This window comes from Cyclopterus lumpus, chromosome 17, assembly GCF_009769545.1.
Source record: "Cyclopterus lumpus isolate fCycLum1 chromosome 17, fCycLum1.pri, whole genome shotgun sequence".
NCBI lineage: Eukaryota > Metazoa > Chordata > Actinopteri > Perciformes > Cyclopteridae > Cyclopterus > Cyclopterus lumpus.
The window spans coordinates 4,817,948-4,843,687 of record NC_046982.1 but is presented as its reverse complement, the minus strand read 5'-3'; the positions used below and the strand labels follow the sequence as shown (position 1 = coordinate 4,843,687).

Below are 25,740 nucleotides of genomic sequence, written 5' to 3'. Positions count from 1 at the left end.
GAAACTATCAGTGTGCAATAGAGAACATAGACGATATGTTACCACATTGCCAAGTGCCACCACTTAATACCATTAATCTTTGGTGCCCCCCCCCCTCATCCCTCTCACTCCATCTCTGCGTTGTGGAGTGCTTGGCGTCCTCTAAAAGTATGGATCTTGACCGCGGCCATTTTCCGTGGAAGAGGGAAAGGCTAAAGAGAAAGCGCTGACCCCTCTTCGCTGCAATTTTCCCCTCATCAAGTTGTGAGACTTCATTAACTTCCACGGGGTAATTTCTTCTCTCAGTGCGTTTTCAGAGAGCGGGGGGTGGGGGGGTTATGACGTTTTCTTCTCATCCATTTCTATTTCCATCTCCAGTTTGTTCTTTTTTTCTCCTTCATCTTTAAGGAAACTCGTCTCCACAGCCTCACGTCCCTTCAGGAGACCAGAAATAAAAACACACCCCGGTCGCCCTGGTGCTCAGTCGAGGCCTCAGTGCAGGTGCATGATGGGAACTGTGATTCAATGCTGCCCTCTTCAGGATTATCGATGTCACTGCGTTGTTCAGGGATATTTGCATTGTGTGCGTGTGCGTGTGCGTTTGCTTGACTGTTTATCATTCAAATGGTAGTTTGTACCCCCCAAGGATCACTAAAGTATTATCCTATCAAAACCAGTAATCATACATCAGAGTGTATTTGTTTGTTGTTCTCGGCAGTCGAGAGGTCAACTAGAGTTCAAATAGAACAGGCCTCATGAACAAATACAAGTAATCAAATGTTAGAAAAGCTTGCGGCCGTAGTTTTAAATCCCCCGTGTAAACAGCCGATGAAAGCAGGACCACTAACTTTCACTTTTTATAGCTCGACGAGAGGCTCTTTAGAAATTTCATTTTCAACCGATTTTGGGACACGATTTCTGCATTGGAAATGTCCACAACCCTCCTAAAGAGTTACCCCCCCCCCCCCCCGGCTGCATCTAGGGACTTGATTTTCTAGAGGGCTCGTTAAAAACCTGTTGGAAATAATTGATGTGGCAAATCCAAATCATTCGGGGGAACCGGCGATAATAAGGACGACAAACATTTTCTACGAGCATTCGAATTTATTGAAGGCACATCAGTTAGAAAGAACACAATAGTTGTGCTGGACACATACATTCATCGTCAATTAATTACCTATTTACTTCAACTAAATCAAGTATATAGGAGTGGGTATTCTACATTTCCCTTGGCGAAAAAAGAAAACTAAACTGTGGGAATGTGTATTAAATATTGACTGACACTTTTAAATAATAAATACATTGTATGTTTTATAGATAGAAGATACAAATCGCCATTCGACACCCAGCCTCCGATTTAGAATCACTACCACTAATGTACGATCACATTTCACAGCCATATTAAATACCAATGAAATCATCCTAGAGGAAGTGTTATTTTTCCAGTGTAGAGCAATTGTTTGTATTGTTGTCGTTTTTATTATTACATATGGTGTGTGATGAGAACACGTCGGCATCGGCAGGGTTCGGGCCTTTGTGCCGCATACGTCTGGTTGTTTCTTTCCGGACGTGGATTAGGCACCTAGACCACGTCTGTGGAACCTTGGTATTGTGCACTGGGACGGGGAAGAAGCCACCAAGATTTGTCATAAAATTTCAGCTCAAAATCCAGCCGTCTCTTTGAAATCGTCTGCGTTTTCTAACTGTTTTTTTTACCCCAGACAACTAAGAAGTGGTCCATTTATCTTGACAAGACAATCAGTAAAATCTCTTGCGGTCTCACTGATCTTGGACCCTCCGTCTCTTCTTTGCCTCGGCCCCTTCCACGTCCTTCATGCAGGCCGCCAGGAAATTGCGGCACTTGAGGGCATACTGCTCGGGGAAGTCCCGGAAGTGGCCGACGTGGGGACTGGAGACGAAGTCGAAGCTGTCCGCCGAGGCGCCCTTCTGCTTCACAGCCGCCACAAAGAGCTCGACGTCACGGTGCCGGATCACCTGGTCGGCCCTGGAGTACAGGTAGAAGTGGGGCCAATCGGGCGGCCTCTCCTGCACGGCATCGTAGTGGTTCTTGTGCACGTACTTGGTCAGCGGGTACAGCACGATCCGCAGCAGGAAGACGGTCACTGCGAAGAGGGCCAGGAGGACGTACCGCAGCAGGGGGGTGATTTTAGGGCCCAGGGTTGCCGCCAGCGCACGCAGGGCCCCACGAACATTCCCACTGCCGGGGGCACTGTCCACCAGGGCCCCGATCACACACAGGGAGCGGAACTGCTCGTCCTTAGCCAGCAGCTCGATGACGTAGCGGTACAGCATGAAGCCGCCGTTGCTGAACACGTGAAAGAAGACGGGGCTGTTCTCCACCTCGTAGTCGTAGAGGACCTCCAGCAGCTTCAGGGCCGTGCTGCTCAGCTCCTTGTAGCCGAAGGACTCCGAGATGAAGACCGTCTTCAGGGGGGCCGTGTAGCGGATGGTGACGCATCCCTGGAAGTGATGCGTCATTGTTAGAAATATATCGTCGCCGTTAGAAAAATAATAATTTAAATGATATATATATATATATATATATATATATATATATATATATATATATATATATATATAGTTAAATCAACAAAGCTAATAGACAAAGCAATAGGCAAGATGTCTTGGGGTATTATATTATAGTCCTATATATATATATATATATATATATATATATATATGAATAAAATATATATATATAATATAAATATATATATATATATAAATATATATATATATGTATTTATATACATATATATATAATATAAATATATATATATATATAATTTAAAGGTAAATGTAAATATATAATATAAATATATATATATATATATAAAATATATATATATATAAATATAAATATATATGAATAAAATATATATATATACACACACACATAAACCAAAAAAAATGCACCTGTTCATTGTAGATGGAGCTGTACTTGGAGAGGTGTTTGTCTTTGCAGCCAGCCCAGCCCAGCAGAATCACAACGGGCTCCTTTGTCCCCTGCCAGTGTTTCTCTGGAAAACAAGACGTGTTAGCAAAGCTGAGCGCTGCTAGCGACGCGAACGCTAAGCAGGACTACGTTTGTTTGTTGTTGTTTATTGCGTTAGCATCTAAGCTAGGCTAACGGAGGGGGGGGAGGATGCTCACCAGACGTGCCCGCGTCTGGAAACACGATGTTGTAGTCCATTTCGTCGTCGGCCATTTCCGCACGCGAGAGCATTAAGTGCGTTGGTCTGCCGTTGCCGTTCGGCTCATTTGGCTGTCGTAAAAAAAAAAAAGCAGGACAGATGAGCAGTGACCGATTACAGCCAGCGGACAGACGGACCGGAAGACTGTCACGCGCAGAGAAGCCCTGTTTCTTCTTCTGCTTCTTCTGCTTCTTCTTCGTCTTCTTCTTCTTCTTTGTGTTGTTGAGCAGCAGTTAGCATCCAGCTAACGTCGCAACAGCGCCCCCCTCTGCATTGGCAGCGTTATGCGTTATGTCGGTCAACTTGGTAGAACACGAAGTGAGCCGAGGCGAAACTTGTCTGCTGGAAGCTGATCGTTTGGAAAAGATGCGTTGGACAGCTAAACCGGAAACAAAACGGTTTAGCTGTCCAATTGTCAGAGTGACTGCTGCTGTGAAAATGCCCTTCAATAGACCCCCCATGGAGAAGCACCTGCTGGACCTCTGTGCAGGTAAGACATCTTCTAAAATTACAAATAATGTATTATGAGATCCTTAAAACATGTTTCTGTAAGCATAAATGTTATAATGTTATACTAAATACTTTTTGATGGCAGCAGACACTCACACAACGTTGTTTCGGTGTACAATTAATATTATATGGTAGAAATGTACGGATTTTCACGGGACTGGTGCAGAACGTGTTAACAATGGTGGGATTTGAAAATAGTTATTTGGGTTTGAGGGCATCATTTCTGTTCTTCTTCGGGCCTTTGGGAAGGAGGCCAGGTCCAGGCCAGGGGATGGGTGCAGGAAGCAGGGGCAAGGAGGCAGGACCCAGGAGCCTATAACTAACCGGTGGTCAAAATGATATCTGTTAAACATCAGTATCCTTTATTACAAAATGGAAGGAATATGACACCATAACGGCCCTTAAAGAGAGGACATAAACCACAGGACCGGAAGAGGAGGACATTAATGAAGTCCAAAGATGGAAAAGTCCACAGCAGAGACCTGAGAACCGGTCTGTGTGGACAGAAGACAGCCAACGCTTCAAGAAGGTTAAGAATCCAAACAATGCTGGATTTTCATTTCATAATGATGGAATTATTGGTGCTCCATCACATTATGCGACACAGGTGCTTTATTTGACTTAATTTACTTCTGAAGGTAGTTGGTAGCACCAGATTTAATTCAGGGCAATTTTAAAACCCCAAATAAAAGTCCACTTTAATTAAAGGCCGTAATGCAACTAAATATAGAAGAAAACACCACGGGGGGCTGAATACTTCTGCAAGGCCACTGTTACTGGTTTAGTATGAGTGGGAATTCAATTTGTGATGGTGGTTTTATTAACCATAACAAAACAACACAGCGATTCTACGGCATTATTTGCAGTCGGCAGCTCCTACCATCCACCCTCACTGCGTTATTGGTTCATTGTACTGGTACATCTAGATGTGGACATGTTGCTCTGGTCATCCCTCCAGATAAACCCAGAAGATACAATAAAAGACAAAAAAATCATGAAAGAGCATTCCTTTATTTTACAAAATCTGAAATGAGGGATTAAATGTAAACCATCATCTCACTTGAGAAAATTGAAAAAGATGCGAGTATCTGAAGTCGGATGAGGAGGTGAAACATCTACAGAAGACTGCTAAAGAAATACAAATTACTAGGGAGCATAAAACCAAAAAGGACTAAAAAAAAAATCCCCCCTGGATTGTCGATATTGTCAGAGTGAAAGTTATCGCCAAAAGTAAAGAGAATATTATCAATAACCAAAAAAAGCCATGCTGGTGGCTATTTAATGAGGACGTAATGGTAAAATACAAATATTGACCCGATGATGTGATCACTGACGTGTCTATCCAATAATTGTCAATATATTTAGCTGAAAAAATAACTAAAATGACAACCTCGTGGAGATGGAGGAAGAAGTCAATCCGATTCATCACGACTGGAGAACATTTCACAGCAATCCTATAAACGGTTGTTGAGATATTTCTGTCCAAACCAAAGTGATGGGCCGATAATCGCCATCCATAGAAATGGTGATCGTGTGCACACTAGAACGCTGTGTGTACACTACACTGCCCCCCCCCACACCGTCGACATCTTCTGCACGTGTGCTTTGGACGACCTGGCGAAGGTACTTTTAACCACGTTGAGAGGAGTGGCCTTGCCACTGAGGTAGACCTTATTGAGACACGTCGGAAGCCACGACTGCTCCTCCTTCTCCTTCTTCTCAGTCTCCTCCTCCTTCTTCTCCACAGCGCTCACTCCTTCCTTCTTGATCAGGGTGCATGAGTGGGCAAAAATGTATCCCGTCATGAAGGCATCGAACCCGGCCCGGTGCGTCCCCGGGTCGGCCTTGGTCTTCGGAGCTTCGGCCTTGGGTGGGGAGTCGCTCAACGGTCCTCTCCCTCCGTCTTCCTCTCTGCTCTCGTTTGTGTCGTTTTTTGCGTTCGTGACGTCGTCGGTCGCGGCCGCCACCGGGTTTCTGCAGTCGTGGTCGTCTCCGGACACTCCGTTCCCCTCGCCGTCTGCTTCCATGTCCACTGCTTCGCTCCGCAGGGTTTTTCCACCCCTGTCCACCAGGGGCCCTCTTTCTGGGCACGGCTCGGCTGGTGTTTCTCCGGGGACCGCCTCCGTGTGGAGGATTTTGTGCTCGGGGGCGCCGTCACAGATGGAGGGGTCGTCCTCCGCCTCGCCTCTCCCTCTCTTCTTGTTTCGGATTCTCTTCTTCCGTTTTCTCTTGTCCCCCGTGCCTTTCTCGTCCTGGAGGATGATCAGGTCCGTGTCATGGGACAGCGGGCACTGTGCGCCGTCTGGACACCAGCCGAACGCCTGTCAGACAAACCGGGTATTTAATACAAAAATTAAATAAAACATGTGTCTTGCCTCTTCTAATTGACACTCAGAGAGCGAGAGAGACCAACGGGGGACTGCACTGAATCCTATTTAAGAACTTTATTCATTTAGAATGTCAGTAAAACTGAAACTCACAGAGAAACGCTGGCAGATGTCAGTCGGTCCCTCGGCAGAGGCCACATCTGGACACACTCTGTAGTCCACGTATCTGGACATGTGACCGGCGTACTGACAGAACTCGGCATGGACGTGAGGCCCGGTCCCTCCAGAGGTCACAAGGCGACTGTTGTCCAGCTTACTGGAAGGAAGAGGAGACCATATGATAAACTGAGTGCTTCCGAGAGAGAAAATAGGACACGCTGCTCGGCTCTTCGCTTCAGCTACATCCTTCATTTCTTTACATTGTGACATCTCCTGCATTGCGGTTGACGTAGATACAGCTCAATGGGAATCAATTGAAAACAAGTCAGTCCAGGGAAGTTCTGATGCACGAAGCGATTCACTCACATACATGAAAAACAGGATTCAAAACATATCAATATCGAAGGGAAATGTTGAAATGCAAAAGGCTAGCAGGGTGCAGTTCAGTGTTGAATTGCCAAGAGACCTCTGTATTGTAAGTAATCATTTTAGAGCTTAACAACACTATTATAATCAGTTATTGTTCTTTTTGATGAAGGGACATAAACCATCAAATAAATATATAAGAGGGGAAACATTAATAAACTGTATTTTCACTCAATTTGAATCAATAACTTCAATCAAACACACACACACCATTTCTTGTAGGCGTACTCCAGATAGGAGGCAGTGAGGCGGAGCTCGAACTCCGTGACGTATTTGGTGTCGTAGATGCCGGCAGGAAACATCTCGGACAGGTTGGCTGTGAAGGTGTCCAAGCGCTCGGGCAGATGTGAATAAAAGCTCTGGCAGAAAAATACATTGTGTTTATATATATAAAATGTATATATTTATTTTTAAACACAGTTTTGAAAAAGAACGGCGTGCTGGGAAAGAGCTTTGAGATTCAAAAGCAAATAGAAATCGTGAAGGTCTACGCTTGACGGACCATTTTTAAAGCTTCATTTCATAAGCCATTCTTGATTGTTCTTGATTACCGTTTCATCCATTAAATGTAAAATCGTGATAGAAAATGAAGTTAAGCAGTGAACCCTCAGACTGGACGAGCTGCAAATAAAAATAAAATACAATAAAGCGATCATGAAAATCGCTGTTGGTTTATTTTCTGCCAATCAACCAACAGAGTAGCCGACCTTGCAGCTCTAAAACCAGCGACCAGTTTGGGCGATGTAGCAAGTGCAAAAGGTTTTTGCTCAAAGTGTGAAATGAACATTGTTAAAAGAGAAAAATGATGACGGCGAACCGCGAACACTAACTTGGGGGTACCTGGTAGAGGAAGGCTATGTCGATGAGGCCGTTGTGGAACACTACGGGCTTCCTGGCCCGCAGCAGATCGGTGAACAGGGCCCGGATGTGGACCCCCTGGTCGTCAGACGGCCCCTGACGAAGGAGGCAGAGAGAGAATCAAACGGCGTCATCTGAGGAAGAGCGGTTATCTGTTGCGGTGTCCAGTCCTCGTCCATTTATTGATTTCATTAGTTGGCTCTGCAATTACGTTATTTGTACATTGACATTTATTGCGCAACCACTGAGAAACTGTCCCGCGACAGCATTATAAAGTCACAAAGGTTGAACATCCTGGAAGCAATTTGATTTGACTGCAAAACATTTACTCAAACGAAGATTTTTGACACCACATGTTTCTAAAGTGACTACAAAACTAATTTGCCTTCTTTGCATTAACCCTCAGACATGCAAGTAGGGCTTTCATCAGTGAACTATTGTTGTGTGACAAGTCACATAATCGCTCCCTGACCACTTGCAAAGCCTTCGTGCACGACGCCCAGGCCGCGAATACGCCATTCTCTTCACTACAGCGATTATAAACTGAGCTTTAGGCATCAGTGCAGTGGTACGTGGGTATTAGACCACGGGCCATGAACCAATCAGATGGCTTGAACAAACAAAGAACAGCACGTCGGTATCCTCACCTTGCCATTTCCCTTGAGGTAAGGGATTCCGCTGGCATACTGCTTGTTAAAGTCAAACCCATGCTGGACCAGGAACTGGACTGACTGGGGCTCGATGACGTACTCCTCTGAACACAGCAGGGTGAGGTTATACACCTGGACCAGGTATGTTTCTGCAGCCTGTGGGGGGGCGGGGGATGATTGGAACGTCAGAGACGCGACACAGATGTGTGCAGTGGTCTGCCCTCACATGCTCATGGCACATGATGACGTCATGCAATGATGGCGTGGGAGGCGGCTCGTAGAGAGGACATCGGATGAATGCAAAAACAGATTACAGGCAGTTGGAGAGGGCACCGTCTTACTGTACCTTGTCCTGCAGTCTCTTGAAACAGGCGATTCCCAGGGAGAGGATGGAGCGGGAGCGGGCCGCCTGGCATATGGCTCTGTACCGGTCCTCTATCGATCTGAAACATGACAGCGAGGTGTCAGGTGACAACTAAACACTGAAGCTTGTTTGACGGAGGGGGGCCGATAGGTTTACTCACTCGGCCAGCAAGGACTTCCTGTTTCCGAGACCACTCAGCTCCTGGATGGAAGAAATACACAGGGAACAATTGCTACTTGTATTTATTGTACAATGTTTAACTTAGTGGTATAAGTGACTCTCCACCGGGCTGATATATGTGGTGTTTTATAATGGTATTGTTGAGAGATGGGTTATTACAGATGAATCCGTTGTATATACACATTAGTAGTTTTTCCAGGTAATAATCATCCCTCCAAATAACAATGGATAACTAGAAGTCTTGGAGGACTGAACACGTGTGTCAATGTACAGCTCGTTCACACGTTAGCTCTTAATACTCACAGCAGAGTACCTAAGAGGGACAAACTATGGCTATTCAAACTACAACTCGGTGCACTTAAGAGCGTCTCATTGAAAACTGGGACACGCTGGTCGGACACACACACACACACACGCACACGCACACGCACTTGCACTCACCGTGTCCAGCGCAACGAAGGAAGCCGTTTTAATGGCCAGTACCATAGCGGGCCAAAGCTCTTTGAAGTTATCATTCTGGACATCAATGACGGGAACGACCAGTGGAGACACCATGTTGCGTGAGAGCAAACGGCTCTTAACCGCGCATGAAACAGTATTTACTACCGTGTAGACGTTCCCATTGTCCGCTGCTCTATGCGGCGCCCTTTCTTGTCGCGTACTCGTTATGTTTTATTCATACATTCAAAGTTGTTCAATTCATTAACACGTGTATCTGGTCGACAGCTAACGGCGCTCCACCGTAAACATTTCAACGTGCTTCTCGGGGTCCTGTGACAACAACAATCCCATGGTAGTTGGACTTTTGCCGGAGAACAAATGCAACCCTTTTGCCACTAATTGTACGCACACCATTTTAATAATTAACCACAATATATTTCCATCGCCAATTGTTTATTTTTCATTGAAATTGTACCTCTCCATTCGAGCTTTTTTGCTTTTCAATCAACATTTCGAGCAGGCGTCGACCGTCGGCGCATAAACACCAACCTTACGTCACTGTGCTTTGCTGTCGAGGCGAAGTCCGCCATTTTGGCTCAAACAAAGTCAGAAACATTGGATCTTCGATAAAGTGTTTTGAATTGTGTCCCTAAAATACGATGCGCGTGTTCTCGGGACACCGCTGTGGTTTCCACGAGACGACACGTTAATGCTAACGTGGCTTGTTTTTTCACGCGGCGTAAGTGACTTTTGCTAGCTAAAAGTAACGTTAATGATTGAAAAAAATATATTATAATAATAATAACCCCTAGCTGAGCTGCGTTACCAGCCGAGCTATCTTGACGTTTTGCTAGATTTGGCCTCGCCGCTCGTCCTCACCGCCGCGATGGGCGGCTGCTCCGCTCCAAACTGCTCCAATTCGACCAGCATCGGAAAACAGCTGTTCAGATTCCCCAAAGACCCCGTCCGCAAGAAGAAATGGGTGGTGAACTGTCGGCGTGACTTTGAGCCAACTCCCCACTCCAGACTGTGTCAGGTAGCGTCACCGAGATGGACGTGTCTGTGACAACAACACACTTTATTTAGATGCCCCGAGACCCTGCTGGGCTCAGCTGATGTCACTAGAAACGGTTCCACTACTTTCCTCCTGCTGAACTTTGCACTCACTGCATGCATGAGATCTTGCTGTTGTTTGTATCGTGCGTGTGTGTATCATTAGTTGGTTGACACGCTTGTGTATCCCTGTTTTTGTTCCCTCAAGGACCATTTTGAGCAGAGCCAGTTTGAGGAGATAGCGAGGTCTCCGGCCGGGGGAAAGAAGTTGAAGCCCAATGCCATCCCCACTCTGTTCACCATCGGAGACCCTCCTTACCCAGCGGTGACCATTCCGTACATCCTGCTGCCCATGAAACCCGAACCAGGTAAATGTCCAACGGGAAAAAGAGATGGCAATGTTTAAGCAAACAAGTATCAGACAGGAAATGCAACACTAGTCAGACGCTGCTTTTTGTGCCCACAGTGGAGAAGGAGCTGAACTTTGGGGACCATGGCTATGCCAGACGCACCCCACTGCCCGGCCTGGAGGAGGAGGAGGAGGATGCCGACTGGACCGCAGAGGACCAGCAGCACTGCACACAGTGTCATCTCCTCAAGAAGCAGCTGGAGCAGGAGATGCAGCACACCGCGAGGCTGCAGAAGGAGGTAGGATGACTGCCGCTCTCTGTATTTGTTTTGTTGTCGTTGTTTTTTCCTGCGAAGTGGCCCATGTGCTCTATTTTGAACGCCACTAAATCATGACCTCGGTCAGAGAGTTCAAATTGTGCAGCTTGGGTCAGATGTTGTGAGCAAAAAGCCTCCAAAATGATCACCCTAGCTCTGCTTCTTGTTAACCTGGCATCACGGCTAGTTATTACACGCCCTGAATAAACTCTTTTCTCCTCCGTCAGGCAGAAGAGATGAAGAAGCGCCTGTACCGGCTCGACCGGATCGAGAAGGGTCTCCAGAACTTTCTGTACGAGGACCAGATTCGCGCCCTGTCCCTCACCAAACGCTCCCGTCGCGCCGTCTGGTCTCCGGAGACAATCCTGAAGGCCCGGAAGATCCGCTGCGCGGTTGGCACCAAAGGCTACGAGTACCTGAGGGAGCTGGGGTACCCGTTGCCCTCCTACAGGACCCTCTGCAACCGCCTGGAGACGAAGATCATGGTGACCACTGACATGAGCTGTGAGGAGCTGGCCGAGCTGAGCCTGGGCCTCATGGCCACCTGTAACAGTCCCGCTGACGTCGCCGTTGGGGACGACGACGATGAGGAAGAGGAGGAGAAGCAACTCAGAGGAGTGTTGTCCTGATCGCGGCACTGAGCTTTTGACTTGCTGACTCTGACCGAGAGGAGGATGCGCAGAATCTTCGGCGCGTTAACTCTTCTGATCCCGTGATCTGCGCCGCTTAAGACACGGGTGACTGTGGCTCAGTGGGGAGCAGGGTCGTCCTTCCATCAGAGGATCGGCGGTTCGACCCCCGGCTCCGCTAGCCCATGTCGATGTGTCCTTGGGCAAGACACTTAACCCCAGAATTGCCTCTGTAGCTGTGCCTACGGTGTATGAATGTGTGTGAATGTTAATTAGTCCTGATGTGCAGGTGGAACCTTAGCCCCTCCCATCAGTGTATGAATGGGTGAATGATGTCATGTAGTGTTAAAGCGCTTTGAGTGGTCAGAAGACTAGCCAAGCGCTTAAAGTACAGGTCCATGTACATGGCTTCGCTCAACTCGTGTGAGGTGCCGGGGCCCCTCCCCGTGTCAGCCAGGCATCGTGATCGCGGCGCTTGTCACCAGGACGAAGATGCTGAGCTAAAGTGAGATGTGGGCTGTGACCAAGAAGGCCGCCATGGAGTGAGGACATAGTTACTATGTTTGTCTCATTAAACGTGTTTTAAAGTGACAGTGTTTACATGCCCAATAAAACTGATAGGATTCTACTACTACTACCTACTACTCAAATGTACTGAGCGCAAATCAACGTGTGTGTGTGTGTGTGTGTGTGTGTGACAAAGGTCCTCAGGCTGGTCACATGACATTCAGTATCCAAAACAACATTGTCTCTTACACTTATGAGCAAAATGATTTGTAAAGAATTACCCACCATTTTTTCCCCATAAATTGGACTCACGGACTTTGAGGCGTCCGTGAGTCCGGGTCGAATCCCCGAGTGTTCGAGAGCTCTCTAGCAGACGTTTTGAGCCCTTTATGAACCCTTTCCATAACTCAGCGTCAGATGCAGGCTTTGCTCAAGGGAATTACTCACAATTCATAGTCATGCGACGTACGCATGTACTCAGAAACATCAAGGATTAAAGATGGGGACATTAAAACACATGGAAATCAGTGGATATTTATTAAAGTATTCATCAAATATTTTGTTTTGACAAAAAACGAGTAACTCGATCATTTGAAAAGAGCCTGTGAGATGATCAGGTCAGGGAGTAAAGAGTGCAACATTAAAGTGTAACATGGTATTTGCTCCATGTCAAACCCTCTCACTCAGCCACTTACCAGAGGGCATCAGTAAGTCCCTGAGAGTTCAGGGTTCGAGGCCTCATGGGGGGACATCGGTATGGGGCCTTACTTTGGGCCCCTGGTTGGACTTTGAGCAAATCCCCCGCATGACAGATTAGATATCGGCTTGTGACCTGAGCTGAACTGGGTGCAGAGATCAACACGGCTGGGCTTCGCCACATGGTCGGTGCAGGTTTGCGGTTCCCCCTTCTCAGACCGACGACACACACTGCCACTTCGTCCTCCGGCCCCCCAAGAGGCCAGCCGTGGTTTTTGCTTGTCACACGGTGCACTTTCACCTCTCCACAGTGGAGTAAATACACTCCGATTGGAGACGATCGGATCAATACGACATGCGAGGGCTTCTCCGGGTCGGTAAACAAGGCTCCAGAGTCTACAGGTCACAACAGGGGCCCAGCGCTGGCGTCAGCGGGGTGGGGGTGGGAGTCTCTATTGTAGACCCTTTCAAATGAAAGACCGGTCACAGCGAGGGCTTTAACCATATGCTGTCTGATTTGGTGTGTTTCCGATGCCACCCTCAGGGCGGGATAGAGTCGCTCTCTCCGCCTGTTGGATTTGGGGGAAGTGCTCATCAACCCCGCCGCCTTTATAAACCCCGGGGCTTCGCCGTCCTGTGTTTATGTGGGTCCCAGGACGGCGAGTGGACAGAGGTAAGTTGGGACAGCATTTCTCTTTGGGGCTCCATTTCGATAAAAGTCTTTTATGAAATGTGCTGACGGATCGTTTGAAGTTCCTGCACCGGAGGGGCAACTTGTTCTTTTCTATAACCCGACTTCAGCAGGCAGCCGTGTGGACGCACAACGGCCGCGCCTTCCTGTCGGTCGAATCTGAGCTGTTGGAATTGAGATGTCATTTTGCAATTTAATAACTGAACCTACACGTGCTTTTAAATCAACAACCAAAAGGGCACATTTGTGTGTTTGGACGTCCTTGTGAATATCTCTGTCCCAGCCTCCTCTTGTCTTTTCTTTCCCGTCCGGCCTGTTTTGCCCCCACCAACATTCTTCCGTCTGTTCTGGCAGTTTACCCCATAATAAACTATTTTTGCCGAATTATATCCACATGCGATGAGAGACACAATGAGGGGTTTACTCTTTGAATTATTTGGGGATCAGACTGCCTGGACGCTTGGCTCAGGGCAAAATGTGTGTGTGTGTGTGTGTGTGTAGGGGGAGCTGCCAAAGATTGAATCTGCCTTCATCCCAGACTGCACACGTTCTGCCCGGCACCGAAGTCCACCGCAGGACAGCCATTGGTCAAAGTAACGTGGGCTATTGCACGTCTCCCTCTCATCTGGTAGATTCGGTCCAGCCAGCCGTGAGGGGGGGTGGGGTGGGTGGGGGGAAGCGACAATGAGCCGTCTCTCGTTGCCGTGGCTGTACGCCGCCCTGCCGGCTCTGCTGTGGGCCTCGCACGTCAGCCTGATGGTGGAGGGGGACAACGACGCCTCCAGGATCTGCAAGCCCGCCCCCCACTGGACGATAAAGGGGCGCGCGCCCATGCAGGAGCTGCAGGGGAGCGTGGTGGTGGTGGCGCTGCTGAAGGCCAGCTGACAGTTCTGCCTCACGCAGGCCTCCAAGTAAGAGAACGCCGACTCAACTGTCCTTCTAAACGAGAAAGGTTAAAGGTCAGGACACGTTCAAACACGTTGATTTCGTCCTTTTTCACACAAGACATGTTGACTTCTCCCAGTAGGAAAAGCACAAGTGTAAGAACATTTATTTCCTATTTATTCTCCTAATGAGAAGTTCTTCCTCAGCCCATGCTACGCCCTCTCCACCTAGTTCACACTGACAGAAGCACTATTCACAGGTCACACAAAAAAGGCCGGGTCGTCTTGAGGTGCTTTAGAAACAAGAGGTCTTAGAAATCTTTACTTGAGTAAATACTCTGCAGTCAAATCCAATTGTTGCTTTGCTTTATAATGTATGTCACATTTGTCTTTACAGGGCTTGTAGAAAGGCAATACAGTTGTCCATGAGTATGAGATATGAGTGTACAAGTGATTACAATCCCTCCTCGGCATTGCGGGGGTTAGTTTATTGACAGGCACTTTTGAACACTTTCACGTTCTCTCCCTCGATAGACTTGGAGGCCTGCGTGACAAGCTGAACCGCAGGAACATGACAGAAGTGTCCTTTATGGTGGTGAACGAGCGCGAGGCACACTCCAGAGCCATGTACTGGGAGCTGAAGAGGAGAGCGCCCCCTGGTGTCCCCGTCTACCAGCAGGAGCCGCTTCAGAGTGACGTGTGGGAGGCCCTGGATGGCGACAAAGACGACTTCCTGGTCTATGATAGGTGAGGCCGACGTTGATCAAATTAAGATCTCTTTTTTTTTGCCATGCCCTAAAGTAGACTCTGCTTTATGGTCTGTTTGACTCTAAATGGACCATAATCTACTAAATGAACATCATGCTGTATTGAAGAAGACTTGAAACTAGAGATTGAGACAACAACTAAGGGAATAAATCAAGAGAGAAGTAGAGTCAGTTTCTCATAGACTTCTATACAACCAGAGGAGTCGCCTCCTGCTGGTCAGTAGAGAGAATGCAGGTTTTGAGCCACTGGAATTGTTTTCCGGTTGCCGCCTGATCTCTGCCCTGCTTTAATAATAAATATTTTACAATCACCACTTTCTGGATTAAAGTATAGAGTTCACTTTTTAAAATATTTTTAAATAATAAAACGGTGTATTCAAATGTGCTTTGAACGTTCCCGTCTTGGTATTTCAAATGAATTTCAGAGACCAAAGAATGAATATAGAAGTTGTTCATGCATTCCATTGTGAAAATAAGGACGCAACCAATTACGTTGCAGTGATTGCCGTCAACATTTGGATTCTCTCTCCCTTTTTCTCCAGGTGTGGTCTGCTCACCTTCCACATCGTGCTGCCTTACAGTTTCCTGCACAACGTCTACGTAGAGGCCGCAATCAGAGCCACTTATTTGAGAGACATCTGCAATTGCACTGTGAGCAATCACAACACACATGCACATGCTTTCTACACACACAAAAGGCTGTACACTAACTCACTCACCTTCAACCCTCAAACCCCATTTTAGTTAAAGCTGCAGTCATATCTACATATTTTTGTATTCGTGATGAAAGAAATGACCACGTATAATGTGAAAGAGAACAGAAGCACAACTCCAACTGAATGATAACGTTGCGTCATGTCTGCTGGATGTAAATGGCCAACTGTAATAGCAACTTGACGACGTAACGTGTCTTTACCTTGTTCCGCTGCCCCCTAGTGGACACAGGCTTTAAAATACAAAAATACAATCTAACTTCACGAATGAACGAACATGAATTTGATCTTTGGCAGGCTAATTCTTCCTTATCAAGTGGCAAGAACGAGACAACGCACGTCAACGCCAGCCAGGCAACTACAATACCCATAGTTCAACGGGGCACGGACGCTCCGGAGGTGGGAGGGACAGCTCCTGAAGTGACCCATCACCACCACCTTCATCACCATCATCCTCACCATCCTCATCCTCACCCCCTCCAACAACCACCCCACCATCACCACCAGAATCAGTCCCAACATCAGCATGATGCAAGTCAGAATACAACTCTTCATACTCTCAGTCACCTCCACCACCATCAGCATCGTCATCAGCATCATCATCAGCAGCAGCAGCAGCCTGGCAACCACAGTCATCCTGGTGGGCTGGAAGTAGATCATTAGGATGCCAGGAGTGTTTTTTACTCGCTTCTTCTCTCTTGCGTAGTGTTTTTTTGCTTTCGGTGGGACTTTTGAGCAGTAATCAGATCGGTGGTTTGTCTCATATCCAGGAGCACCTCCACCCCTCTGTCCTTCTGTGTGGATGGCGTAGCCGGTGCTTCCCCGGTCCTCTCCCATTAATGAAGTCCAGGGTGTGAAACCTGCCTGCAGGAGGCCGTGGACGGATGCTCGCACGCACGTGTGTGTGTGTGTGTGTGTGTGCGTGGAGAGACCGGGGTGTGCTGATGGTTATCATCACCCAGACAGACTGAGGACGTTGTACGGTGCTCGCGAGTGAAACCTCCGTCAGATTACTACCCAAACATTTTTTCTTCTATGCTGTGCTACGTCACTGTGCTATGTCTCTGTTCTACGTCACTGTGCTACGTCACTGTGCTACGTCACTGTGCTATGTCACTGTGCTACGTTACTGTGCTACGTCACTATGCTACATCTCTGTGCTACGTCACTGTGCTACGTCTCTGTGCTACGTCTCTGTGCTACGTCACTATGCTACATCTCTGTGCTACGTCACTGTGATACGTCTCTGTGCTACGTTTCTGTCTACTTCCCTGTGCTACGTTTCTGTCTACGTCCCTGTGCTACGTCACTGTGCTACGTCTCTGTGATACGTCACTGTGCTACGTCACTGTGCTACGTCACTGTGATACGTCTCTGTGCTACGTCTCTGTGCTACGTCACTGTGATACGTCACTGTTCTACGTCTCTGTGATACGTCACTGTGCTACGTCACTGTCCTACGTCACTGTGATACGTCACTGTGCTACGTCTCTGTGATACGTCACTGTGCTACGTCACTGTGCTACGTCACTGTGCTACGTCACTGTGCTACGTCTCTGTGATACGTCTCTGTGATACGTCTCTGTGCTACGTCTCTGTGCTATGTCTCTGTGCTACGTGTCTGTGATACGTCTCTGTGCTACGTCTCTGTGATACGTCTCTGTGCTACGTCACTGTGATACGTCACTGTGATACGTCACTGTGATACGTCACTGTGCTACGTCTCTGTGCTACGTCTCTGTGCTACGTCTCTGTTCTATGCCACTGTGCTACGTCACTGTGCTACGTGACTGTGCTACGTCTCTGTGCTACGTCACTGTGCTACGTCTCTGTGCTACGTCACTGTGCTACGTCACTGTGATACGTCACTGTGCTACGTCTCTGTGCTACGTCTCTGTTCTATGCCACTGTGCTACGTCACTGTGCTACGTCTCTGTGCTACGTCACTGTGCTACGTCACTGTGCTACGTCACTGTGCTATGTCTCTGTGCTACGCCTCTGTGCTACGTCACTGTATACAAATACTCTTTTAGTGCTGTTTCCTTTTATCCTTTCAAACGTGTGCAAGCATTTTGGGAATTGTTGTCACAGTGAATTAATTAGTATCACATTCTATCAGTAGAGGTGATACATCACACCAGCAGGCAAAGTATTTTTCACTTGCATTTGTGTTTATGTGCAATATTACTGGATGTAATACTTTTTTGCATATTTGCTGTGGATTTGGAACTTGGCCACTTCCGATTATACACCTGAACGTAGAATTAAACCTCCATTATGTGTGCTCCATTAAAAGGAAAAAGACATCGGTGAAACGTTTCTTGCTGTCTCATCTCTGTGAATTGTGTCGTGCCTCGATGTTCCATGTAACGGGAGATGGAGGCAACAGGGCCGGAGGGCCCCAACGCAGACGACACGTGGTCCTCTGATAAGACGTGTGTGTGTGTGTGTGTGTGTGTGTGTGTGTGTGTGTGTGTGTGTGTGTGTGTGTGTGTGTAGCGGATCAGATACGAACACAGACGGCTGGGACTGGCCCCGAACGAGGCGTATGGCAACGATCTGGCAAGGAATGTGTGGGGGCTGATGAGAAAAGCGGGAACAGGTGCGCAGGTGGGCGGGCACCGACCAAGAAGTCATCACAGCAGCAGAGAGGAGGAAGTAGTTTTAAAAGATAAAAAATAAATACAAAATGCTAATTAAAAACCCAGACACAGTGTTCCCGATCAAACTAGATAACATGTCAATTAGTGGGCTGCTGAGGATCGTGTTGTGTTGTCTTTACGCCGAGCTAAGATAGCTTCACACTTTGTCTTCTTATCCAATGCATGTTGTTATAAAAGTATATGTGCATATTTTCCACAACGTCAAACTATCACTTTAAGAATAAGTAAACTGTGCTCACTTTTTCTTTCATAAGTAAGACGCCTGGATCTCACCTGGACGCATTGGAAATGAATAACAACACAATTACATAATCTGAAACAAAACAATATTGCTCTTATTGAAATTGCTCTTACAATAAATTGCTCTTATTGAAATGAGTCAATCTAATAGTTATAATAATCACATCTCGTACCTTCTGAATAACACAGAAACAGGGTTTTAGCCGCATGGCAGGCACCTGACCTCTTATGCTACAATAAAGGACCACACTGCCATATGTTTTGCTGGGCACACACACACACACACACACACACACACACACACACACACATGCAGAGCAGGTGGATTACCTCAGTGCTGCTTAACACATGGTTGAGATGCAACATGCTTTGACAAGCAGTACTGAGGAGAGACATTTGGAAACAGTCGCCTCCACCATGAAGGTAAGAAGTGTCAATTCAACTTTTTTTCCCGTATATGTCTTTATGCTTCTACATAAGAGCAACGGTGGCCTACTACTTTCCTCTGGGGGTCATTCAAGTACTCTGATCCTGTGGTAACTGTACCTGCTTGAAGCTCTGTGTCTAAACAGTACAGCGTCAGCGTTGCACACTTTGTCTCTTGTGAAACATTTCCCCCAGGTTTATTAATACTGTAGTAGTCAACCTGCTCGGAATAAACCGGAGCAGGTTGTAGCAGCCTGGCCGTGTGGGGGGATGTTCCTCTGTAAATCCCGGTGAGGAGGCTAAACTACTTATCCCTGTCCACACGGCCTGCTGCCCCCCCCCCCCCCCCCCCCCCCCCCCCCCCCCCCGATACATTAATTAGTGCTTTCACTCGCTGCCAGTGGTTGACTGGTAAACAAAATGCTTGGATGGAGAATCTCTTCTGATGCCTGCACATTACAACAAAGCGTGTTTCCGGCCTTGAGGTTGGATATTAGGAGACATTTATACTTAAAGGACCATACGAATAAGAATGGTTGTGTTTCCGTTACCATTCATATATATATATATATATATATATATATATATATATATCATATCATATATATATGAGTCTCTGTTTCTACTGTAGCCCAGAATGGACAACCCACACACTGGAAAGGGAGGGGTGAACGGACTCCACCGCTAGATGACCCTAAATCCTACACACTGCTCCTTTAAAACTTACAAATGAAGAAACTCAGCTGCCCCAAAAAAGGAAAGAAAGTGAGAGCATTGTGAGAGTCCATTCCTAGAAGCTGTGGGTCTTTGATCCAATGTGAGATGTTTAGGGAGAGAGGTCTACCCAAGCCGGGGTGATCTACCTTAATGCACTCCTGTCCCCCAGTGCAACCCTCGCTGTCATCTTCAACAATAAAGCCTGTTGAATTATTGACACTCATTGATTTTAAGTGTTCCAATGTATCAGCTGTTGGCCTCTAAATGCCTTTTCCAGCACTTCCAGGACTTAATTCTGGTTGAGAAATTCTGGATATGTTTATTGTTCAGTATTTTATTTCATTTTCATTTCCCCAACTCAAAGAGATTTAGTAAAAAGTCAAATCCCAAATAGCATTCAAAACCCAGCAATGTGCATGTCATTTTACAATTTAAAACTGGTCATTAATACCTGTGTAATTCCCAGAGACAGTGTAAAGATCTATATTTATATGCAGTAAAGGAAGATGGCTCTCATCTGCCAACACCAGATGGCAGCACTGTCGCAGGTTAATCGTACATGGAGGTTCATCACCCTGTCGTCCACATTAGGCAGCCATTCATCAAGGGGATTATTAGTTATTATCCATTATCAAGAGATACGTTTGGATTAGTGAACATAATCCTCGCATTGTAATCCAGATCATCTCTGGGTGGTTTAATGAAATTTGCAGAGGGGTGCTATTCTTTTTCGTAAGACCTTTCAAAGTAGGACGATAGAGGCTGAGCATAACAAGTTTGTTGTTTTGAGATAATACTTTTTTTGCATACACATGACACATTTGTGTAATGTATTCTCCCAGATGACCTTCTACTCGGATGCAGTTTGCAGAGCCGACGCCTCGTGACAGTGCAGAACAACTTTATTTGATTTTTTTCACAGAAATACATAATATGAAATACATACTTGTTCAGTCTTTGGACACATACATTTGGGGATCTGGATCTGCATACCAACCCACAAACTGGGACAAAAGAAACCCCAGTCAGTTTTTGCTGATCAGAAAACATATGATTCAACAAGCAATTCTAACAGTGCTCCGATGCCTATGTCACATGCAGGCTCATTAGAATATAACCCCCCCCACCTGAAGTTCTCCATCCACGCCTTGAGAACTACCTTTTTTAAAGGTGCACCATATTATTTCTCGCAAGCCAATCAGAGCAGACTGGGCTTTTTCTTAAAGAGACAGGCGCGAAAAACGGAGCGTCAGACAGAGGGTGAATACAGGTGTATTCAGACACACAGCATGAAAAAAATAATGTGTTTTTATTTGTATAATTAATGTCAACATGTTCTGGTGGAAACCCAGAATACATGTATGAACCTGGAAATGAACATGCGTTGTCCACTTTATGACTAGACCTTTATAAATAACATGTAAAGTAACATTAAAATGCTGGCGACATGTACGATAATAGCAGCAGTTGATATAAGAAGGAGCATGCAAAGTAGAACAAATGCAACAACAGCAAAAAATACAACCTTATGTTAACAATTCCAACTGCATTGTGCTTGAACATTCCTGTCAAAGGCATTCTGTGAATAAACGTCCACCATCTGGCCCGGAGAGAGATTACCAAATGTAATGGTCAACACAGTGTTGTAGTTTAGTTAAGTACTTCTAGCTAATGGAAGTTTCTCTTGCTCATCTGTGTCCGTGTCAGGGGGTTCAGGCTCTCACCATGTGGCAGAAATTACAATTATTCTACCAAGGGATTTTAAGAAATGGAGGCAAGTTTGCATTTTCTACTTCATCAATATTTCAGTGATGTATTGTGAGATGTTTATGTCAGACATTGACACAGTCTGCGCTTGATCCATGCTTTTGTCTGTCTAGACAAGAGGACAGACGGTTGGCTGCTGGTCTACTCTCCTGTGCCAATCAGCTTCATCTTCCTGTGCTACCTGGTCATCATATGGGTGGGGCCAAAGCTGATGGAGAAGAGGCAGCCAGTCAATCTTAGACCCGTCCTGATAGTTTACAACTTTGCCATGGTCTGCCTGTCGGCGTACATGTTCTATGAGGTATCACTGTACTGTCTGCGGGAGCGTCTGTACGGGTTCTACGTAGATGGGGTGAGCGGGTAGGGCGCCATCAGCGGGCGATTGCATAGAAGTCTATGAGAAAAGGACCTTACTTCTCACTTAACTTATTCCCTCAGTAAATATGTTAATGGTCTCAATGGTCTCAATATCTAGTTTCAAGTCTTCTTCAATACAACATGGTGTTCATTTCGTACATTATGGTCCATTTAGAGTCAAATTGGTCATAAAGCAGGCTATGCGTTAGGGCGGGGCTACCTTGTGATTGACAGGTCGCTACCACAGTGTTGATCAACCAAATTGTTTTTCTGGCAATAGTAAAACTATTTTTTTTAATATTGCATCATACCGACTGGATGTGTAAATTGACAACCTTTTAACAATATCAACATAAAAGGCAATAAGTTGTTATTTACAGCTCATTTTCGCAGCCTCCAAGTAGCAAAGAAACACAACAACGATTGCTGCATGTCTAAAAGGACAACAATCCTTCTTAGCTGTGAAGTCAGACAGATAGGATACCAAAGTGTGCATGTGCCCTGTCGTCAGTGAAACAGGAAGTGTTTTCACTTCCTCACAGCAGGCAATTTGTGTGTGACTAGATGGGATGGTTTTAGATGAAACAGCAGCTTTTGTCTTCCCAGTTCACAGCCTCCTCCTGGTTGGCCAGATACAGTCTGCTGTGCCAGCCGGTCGACTACAGTGACAGCCCGCTGGCCACGAGGGTAGGAGTATTTACCACACCCTACATGTTCTTGAAGAAGCTCCACTGTGGAGGAAATGATCTGTAAAAGCATCTCACAACGTGCACCCTAAAAGACAACACATTCTTCTCCCGGTTGGGCAGATGGCCAGAGTGTGCTGGTGGTTCTACTTCTCCAAAGTGATCGAGCTCAGTGACACCGTGAGTACGAAAGGAGTGAAAAGAAATTATTTGGATGTTTAAGAGCACCGTTTGTTATTTTGAGCATGTGTTTCTCTGCTGAACGTCAGCAAGATCTGACAGAATGCCTGCCTGTGTGTGTGTGTGTGTGTGTGTGTGTGTGTGTGTGTGTGTGTGTGTGTGTGCGTGTGCGTGTGCGTGTGTGTGTGTGTGATTCAGATATTTTTCATCCTGAGGAAGAAGAACAGTCAGCTGACCTTCCTCCACGTCTACCATCACGCCACCATGATCTTCAACTGGTGGGCCGGGGTGAAATACGTGGCTGGTGGCCAGTGTGAGTGCACGCCAACCCACCGGCTCCTGGCTCATGTCATGAAAAATGGAACAAGCTGTGCAAATGACAGCACACACTTTTAGACGCACACGCCGGCGGCCTTAACGTGTAGTACTCATCCTGTGTGTCCATCCACAGCATTCCTGATTGGTCTGATCAACTCCCTGGTCCACGTCGTGATGTATCTGTACTACGGCCTGGCAGCCGTGGGGCCGAGCGTGTCCAAGTACCTCTGGTGGAAGCGCTACCTCACCTCCCTGCAGCTGGTCAGTGTGTATGTGTGTGTGAGTGTGTGTGTGTGTGTGTGTGTGTGTGTGTGTGTGTGTGTGTCTGTGTGTGTGTGTGTGGTTGGTTGTACTTCACTGACATGAATGTAGTGGTCAAAGAGTTAATTTTCAGGATTGTCTCGTCACATGATCAAATAGAAGCTTGACATTGGACAGTACTAACATACATATTACCCAGCAACCATCATTGCATATCCGTAAGACAAAAATACCAAATATAATTTAAAATGATTCGGTTAAATTAAGATTTTTCTTATAGTTTATTCAAAGTTTATTTTAAACAATTTTGTTGTGTAAAAAAAACATGATGGAGATGGGTCTGTCTTTTTAAGGCAATATAATGGCACAATTTAAAATGTATGTGATATCTTCTTTGAACAGAAGCTGTCTATATACACTGTATTTATGCCCCTGCTGTTCATATCCATGGCTTAAAGACCTGTCTACTGTAAGGACGTTCCTGAGCTCCAAGTACTCAACTTTGACGAGCCTAACATGAGGCCTCCTGCTTGGTTTGTTTTTCTTCTGATTGGCCGTTGGCATAACTAGGCGGATTAACTATCTAACTACTGGACCATCTGTTTTATGGCGTTGATGAAGAGACAATGCATCGTGTAGGTTTTTTGTCTTCTTCTTTCTATATGGCTGCAGCATATATATAGGTCAGTATTGTGGTTGACCGCCATTATGTAACAATAATTGTACTGACCTTAGATGTGACCCCCAAGCCGTCATTAACAGTTGGCTTCCCAATGTGGAGCACTGAAGCTGAGATAGTTCAGTTGATTGGGGAGATTGTATTTCTGTGTGTATGAGGGGGTTTCCTTTTGTGCTTCTGGGAGATACTTATTCATTGGAAAGGGAGGTGTGTGTGTGTGTGTGTGTGTGTGTGTGTGTGTGTGTGTGTGTGTGTGTGTGTGTGTGTTTGTGTGTGTGTGTGGATGGATACGCAACGTCCATAATGTTCTCTCCTACACCTAATTCCTGCCTGGGCCTTGATTACTATACTGGCTCTATGAAACATACATGGTGGGGGCGGTTGGCTGGCAGGAACATTCAACGGAATCTCTCTTGGGATCCCTCAGGGTCATCCCGTACAGAATTACATTGAAAAACAAGATTTTATCACTTATTTTATGATTAGCTAACTTTCCCGGTGCAGTAATGTACAGTGAAACTACCTATGGCCATAGTCAGGAACATTGTGAGCAAAAAGGAATTGCACTTCTGAGCAAACCTATTATGGATGGTGGTTAGCTAGCTATCTTGATGTTTTGAACATGCAACTTTCAATAGCTAGAATACATGGTGCTAAAGAAAAAAATATCTTATCCTGGTCCTTGAACCCTTTAAGCCCCAACCTATTTTCTAGGTTTCTGCTCGAAATAACATACCCAAACTAAAAAGGGTGTATCTCTGCAACCACAAAGGCTATTTGAATAATGTTGGTGTTATAATAAAGGCAAACCATGTGTGCTTGTTCAGATGTGTACATATTATTATATGTGTTACTGGTTAAGAGTGAATAAAGATGAAAGACAGCAAAAGTTGAATTTCCAGGTTCGCCTAGAAAAAAAAGCACTTTCAGGATGATTATCTCTTGGAAAGATGCACAGAAACAGCAAAGCACATTAAATATCATAGCACAATATGTGACCAGTCTCTCTGCAAAGTTTGACTTTGAAAAAGTAAAGCAGAACAAAGTTAGAGAGGTTTTAGTACAGATAAATTAGGCGAAATGGGCATTTGGGCAATTTGAATGTACCAAACCATATATTTCACTTGTATATTACTTATGGTGTTCAATACATCCAAATATAGCAGTATTTGTTGATTAGAAGAAGAAAAATGATTTTTTTCCAAAAAAAAGCCAAAGATAAGCAACATTTGTGACTGTAAGCGCTAAAGCGATTCATGTTGCTGTGTTCTTTGGCTCATATCTCGGTGATCCTTTGGTGAAAAGATGTTTAGAATCTGTGTTAAATCCTCTTGCTTTTTGCTATCTGTCTTTTTCTGATAACACAGAGTCACAGGACCATTAGCCTATAGGGTCTTTCTCTCAAACTCAAAGTCAAATTTTGTTAACTAGCATGTTGTACAAGGTTTTAAATGGAAGTTTAAAAAAGTGATACTCTCTTATCGTATCTCTCTCTCTCTGTCTGTCTGTCTGTCTGTCTGTCTGTCTGTCTGTCTGTCTGTCTGTCTGTCTCCCACCAAGCTCCAGTTTGTCACAGTAACCATCCACACCACCTACAACCTGTTTGCTGACTGTGGCTTCCCTGACTCCATGAACATAGTTGTGCTTGTCTACTCTCTCAGCCTCATCGCTCTCTTCAGCAACTTCTATTACCACAGCTACCTCGCCAAGAAGAAGACCAAGAACACATAG

General features: G+C 45.9%; 5 protein-coding genes across 7 annotated transcripts; 3 read left to right on the top strand and 2 right to left on the bottom strand.

The window, feature by feature from the left end:
• Nucleotides 1-1,069: 1,069 nt before the first annotated feature.
• On the bottom strand, nt 1,070-3,412 carry tmem53 (transmembrane protein 53). Its single transcript, XM_034556471.1, has 3 exons — nt 3,154-3,412; nt 2,917-3,020; nt 1,070-2,460 (listed from the first exon to the last, which is right to left on the bottom strand). Exons 1-3 carry the CDS (start codon nt 3,224-3,226, stop codon nt 1,759-1,761), a joined length of 879 nt encoding a protein of 292 aa, XP_034412362.1. The 5' UTR covers nt 3,227-3,412; the 3' UTR covers nt 1,070-1,758.
• A 1,284-nt stretch (nt 3,413-4,696) lies between these two features.
• On the bottom strand, nt 4,697-10,058 carry toe1 (target of EGR1, exonuclease). Of its 2 annotated transcripts, none has more exons than XM_034555961.1 (8): nt 9,989-10,058; nt 8,649-8,689; nt 8,471-8,567; nt 8,122-8,280; nt 7,457-7,570; nt 6,827-6,975; nt 6,185-6,347; nt 4,697-6,025 (listed from the first exon to the last, which is right to left on the bottom strand). In XM_034555961.1, the coding sequence occupies exons 1-8, from the start codon at nt 10,037-10,039 to the stop codon at nt 5,264-5,266; spliced, it is 1,536 nt and encodes a 511-aa protein (XP_034411852.1). In that variant the 5' UTR covers nt 10,040-10,058; the 3' UTR covers nt 4,697-5,263. The 2 variants fall into 2 exon arrangements, with proteins under 2 accessions (XP_034411852.1, XP_034411851.1); XM_034555960.1 differs by lacking the exon at nt 9,989-10,058 and adding an exon at nt 9,110-9,970.
• Nucleotides 8,436-12,805, top strand: si:ch73-382f3.1 (uncharacterized protein LOC100151273 homolog). Of its 2 annotated transcripts, XM_034555962.1 has the most exons (5): nt 9,659-9,848; nt 9,964-10,145; nt 10,371-10,530; nt 10,629-10,810; nt 11,056-12,508. In XM_034555962.1, the coding sequence occupies exons 2-5, from the start codon at nt 9,996-9,998 to the stop codon at nt 11,455-11,457; spliced, it is 894 nt and encodes a 297-aa protein (XP_034411853.1). In that variant the 5' UTR covers nt 9,659-9,848; nt 9,964-9,995; the 3' UTR covers nt 11,458-12,508. The 2 variants fall into 2 exon arrangements, with proteins under 2 accessions (XP_034411854.1, XP_034411853.1); XM_034555963.1 differs by lacking the exons at nt 9,659-9,848; nt 9,964-10,145 and adding an exon at nt 8,436-8,592 and having other exon boundaries at nt 11,056-12,805.
• Nucleotides 12,806-14,035: 1,230 nt separating this feature from the next.
• On the top strand, nt 14,036-16,506 carry selenop2 (selenoprotein P2). Its single transcript, XM_034555341.1, has 4 exons — nt 14,036-14,262; nt 14,770-14,982; nt 15,545-15,653; nt 16,013-16,506. The coding sequence occupies exons 1-4, from the start codon at nt 14,036-14,038 to the stop codon at nt 16,376-16,378; spliced, it is 915 nt and encodes a 304-aa protein (XP_034411232.1). The 3' UTR covers nt 16,379-16,506.
• A 3,761-nt stretch (nt 16,507-20,267) lies between these two features.
• elovl8a (ELOVL fatty acid elongase 8a) lies at nt 20,268-25,740 on the top strand. Its single transcript, XM_034555340.1, has 8 exons — nt 20,268-20,309; nt 21,469-21,535; nt 21,642-21,829; nt 22,492-22,572; nt 22,695-22,751; nt 22,950-23,064; nt 23,203-23,330; nt 25,570-25,740. The coding sequence occupies exons 1-8, from the start codon at nt 20,268-20,270 to the stop codon at nt 25,738-25,740; spliced, it is 849 nt and encodes a 282-aa protein (XP_034411231.1).

Bases quoted from the DNA above. Each gene is read 5' to 3' on its own strand.
- tmem53 (XM_034556471.1), bottom strand. From the start codon at position 3,226: ATGCTCTCGCGTGCGGAAATGGCCGACGACGAAATGGACTACAACATC. The intron at 3,021-3,153 runs GTGAGCATCCTC...CTTGTTTTCCAG, and splicing joins TCCAGACGCGGGCACGTCTG to AGAAACACTGGCAGGGGACA. The intron at 2,461-2,916 runs GTGCATTTTTTT...CATCACTTCCAG, and splicing joins GCTCCATCTACAATGAACAG to GGATGCGTCACCATCCGCTA.
- toe1 (XM_034555960.1), bottom strand. From the start codon at position 9,223: ATGGTGTCTCCACTGGTCGTTCCCGTCATTGATGTCCAGAATGATAAC. The intron at 8,690-9,109 runs GTGAGTGCAAGT...TCTTCCATCCAG, and splicing joins CCTTCGTTGCGCTGGACACG to GAGCTGAGTGGTCTCGGAAA. The intron at 6,348-6,826 runs GTGTGTGTGTGT...TCTTCCTTCCAG, and splicing joins GAGTACGCCTACAAGAAATG to TAAGCTGGACAACAGTCGCC.
- si:ch73-382f3.1 (XM_034555962.1), top strand. From the start codon at position 9,996: ATGGGCGGCTGCTCCGCTCCAAACTGCTCCAATTCGACCAGCATCGGA. The intron at 10,531-10,628 runs GTAAATGTCCAA...TTGTGCCCACAG, and splicing joins GCCCATGAAACCCGAACCAG to TGGAGAAGGAGCTGAACTTT. The intron at 10,811-11,055 runs GTAGGATGACTG...CTCCTCCGTCAG, and splicing joins CCGCGAGGCTGCAGAAGGAG to GCAGAAGAGATGAAGAAGCG.
- elovl8a (XM_034555340.1), top strand. From the start codon at position 20,268: ATGGCTCTCATCTGCCAACACCAGATGGCAGCACTGTCGCAG. The intron at 22,573-22,694 runs GTAGGAGTATTT...CCGGTTGGGCAG, and splicing joins ACAGCCCGCTGGCCACGAGG to ATGGCCAGAGTGTGCTGGTG. The intron at 22,752-22,949 runs GTGAGTACGAAA...TGTGTGATTCAG, and splicing joins TGATCGAGCTCAGTGACACC to ATATTTTTCATCCTGAGGAA.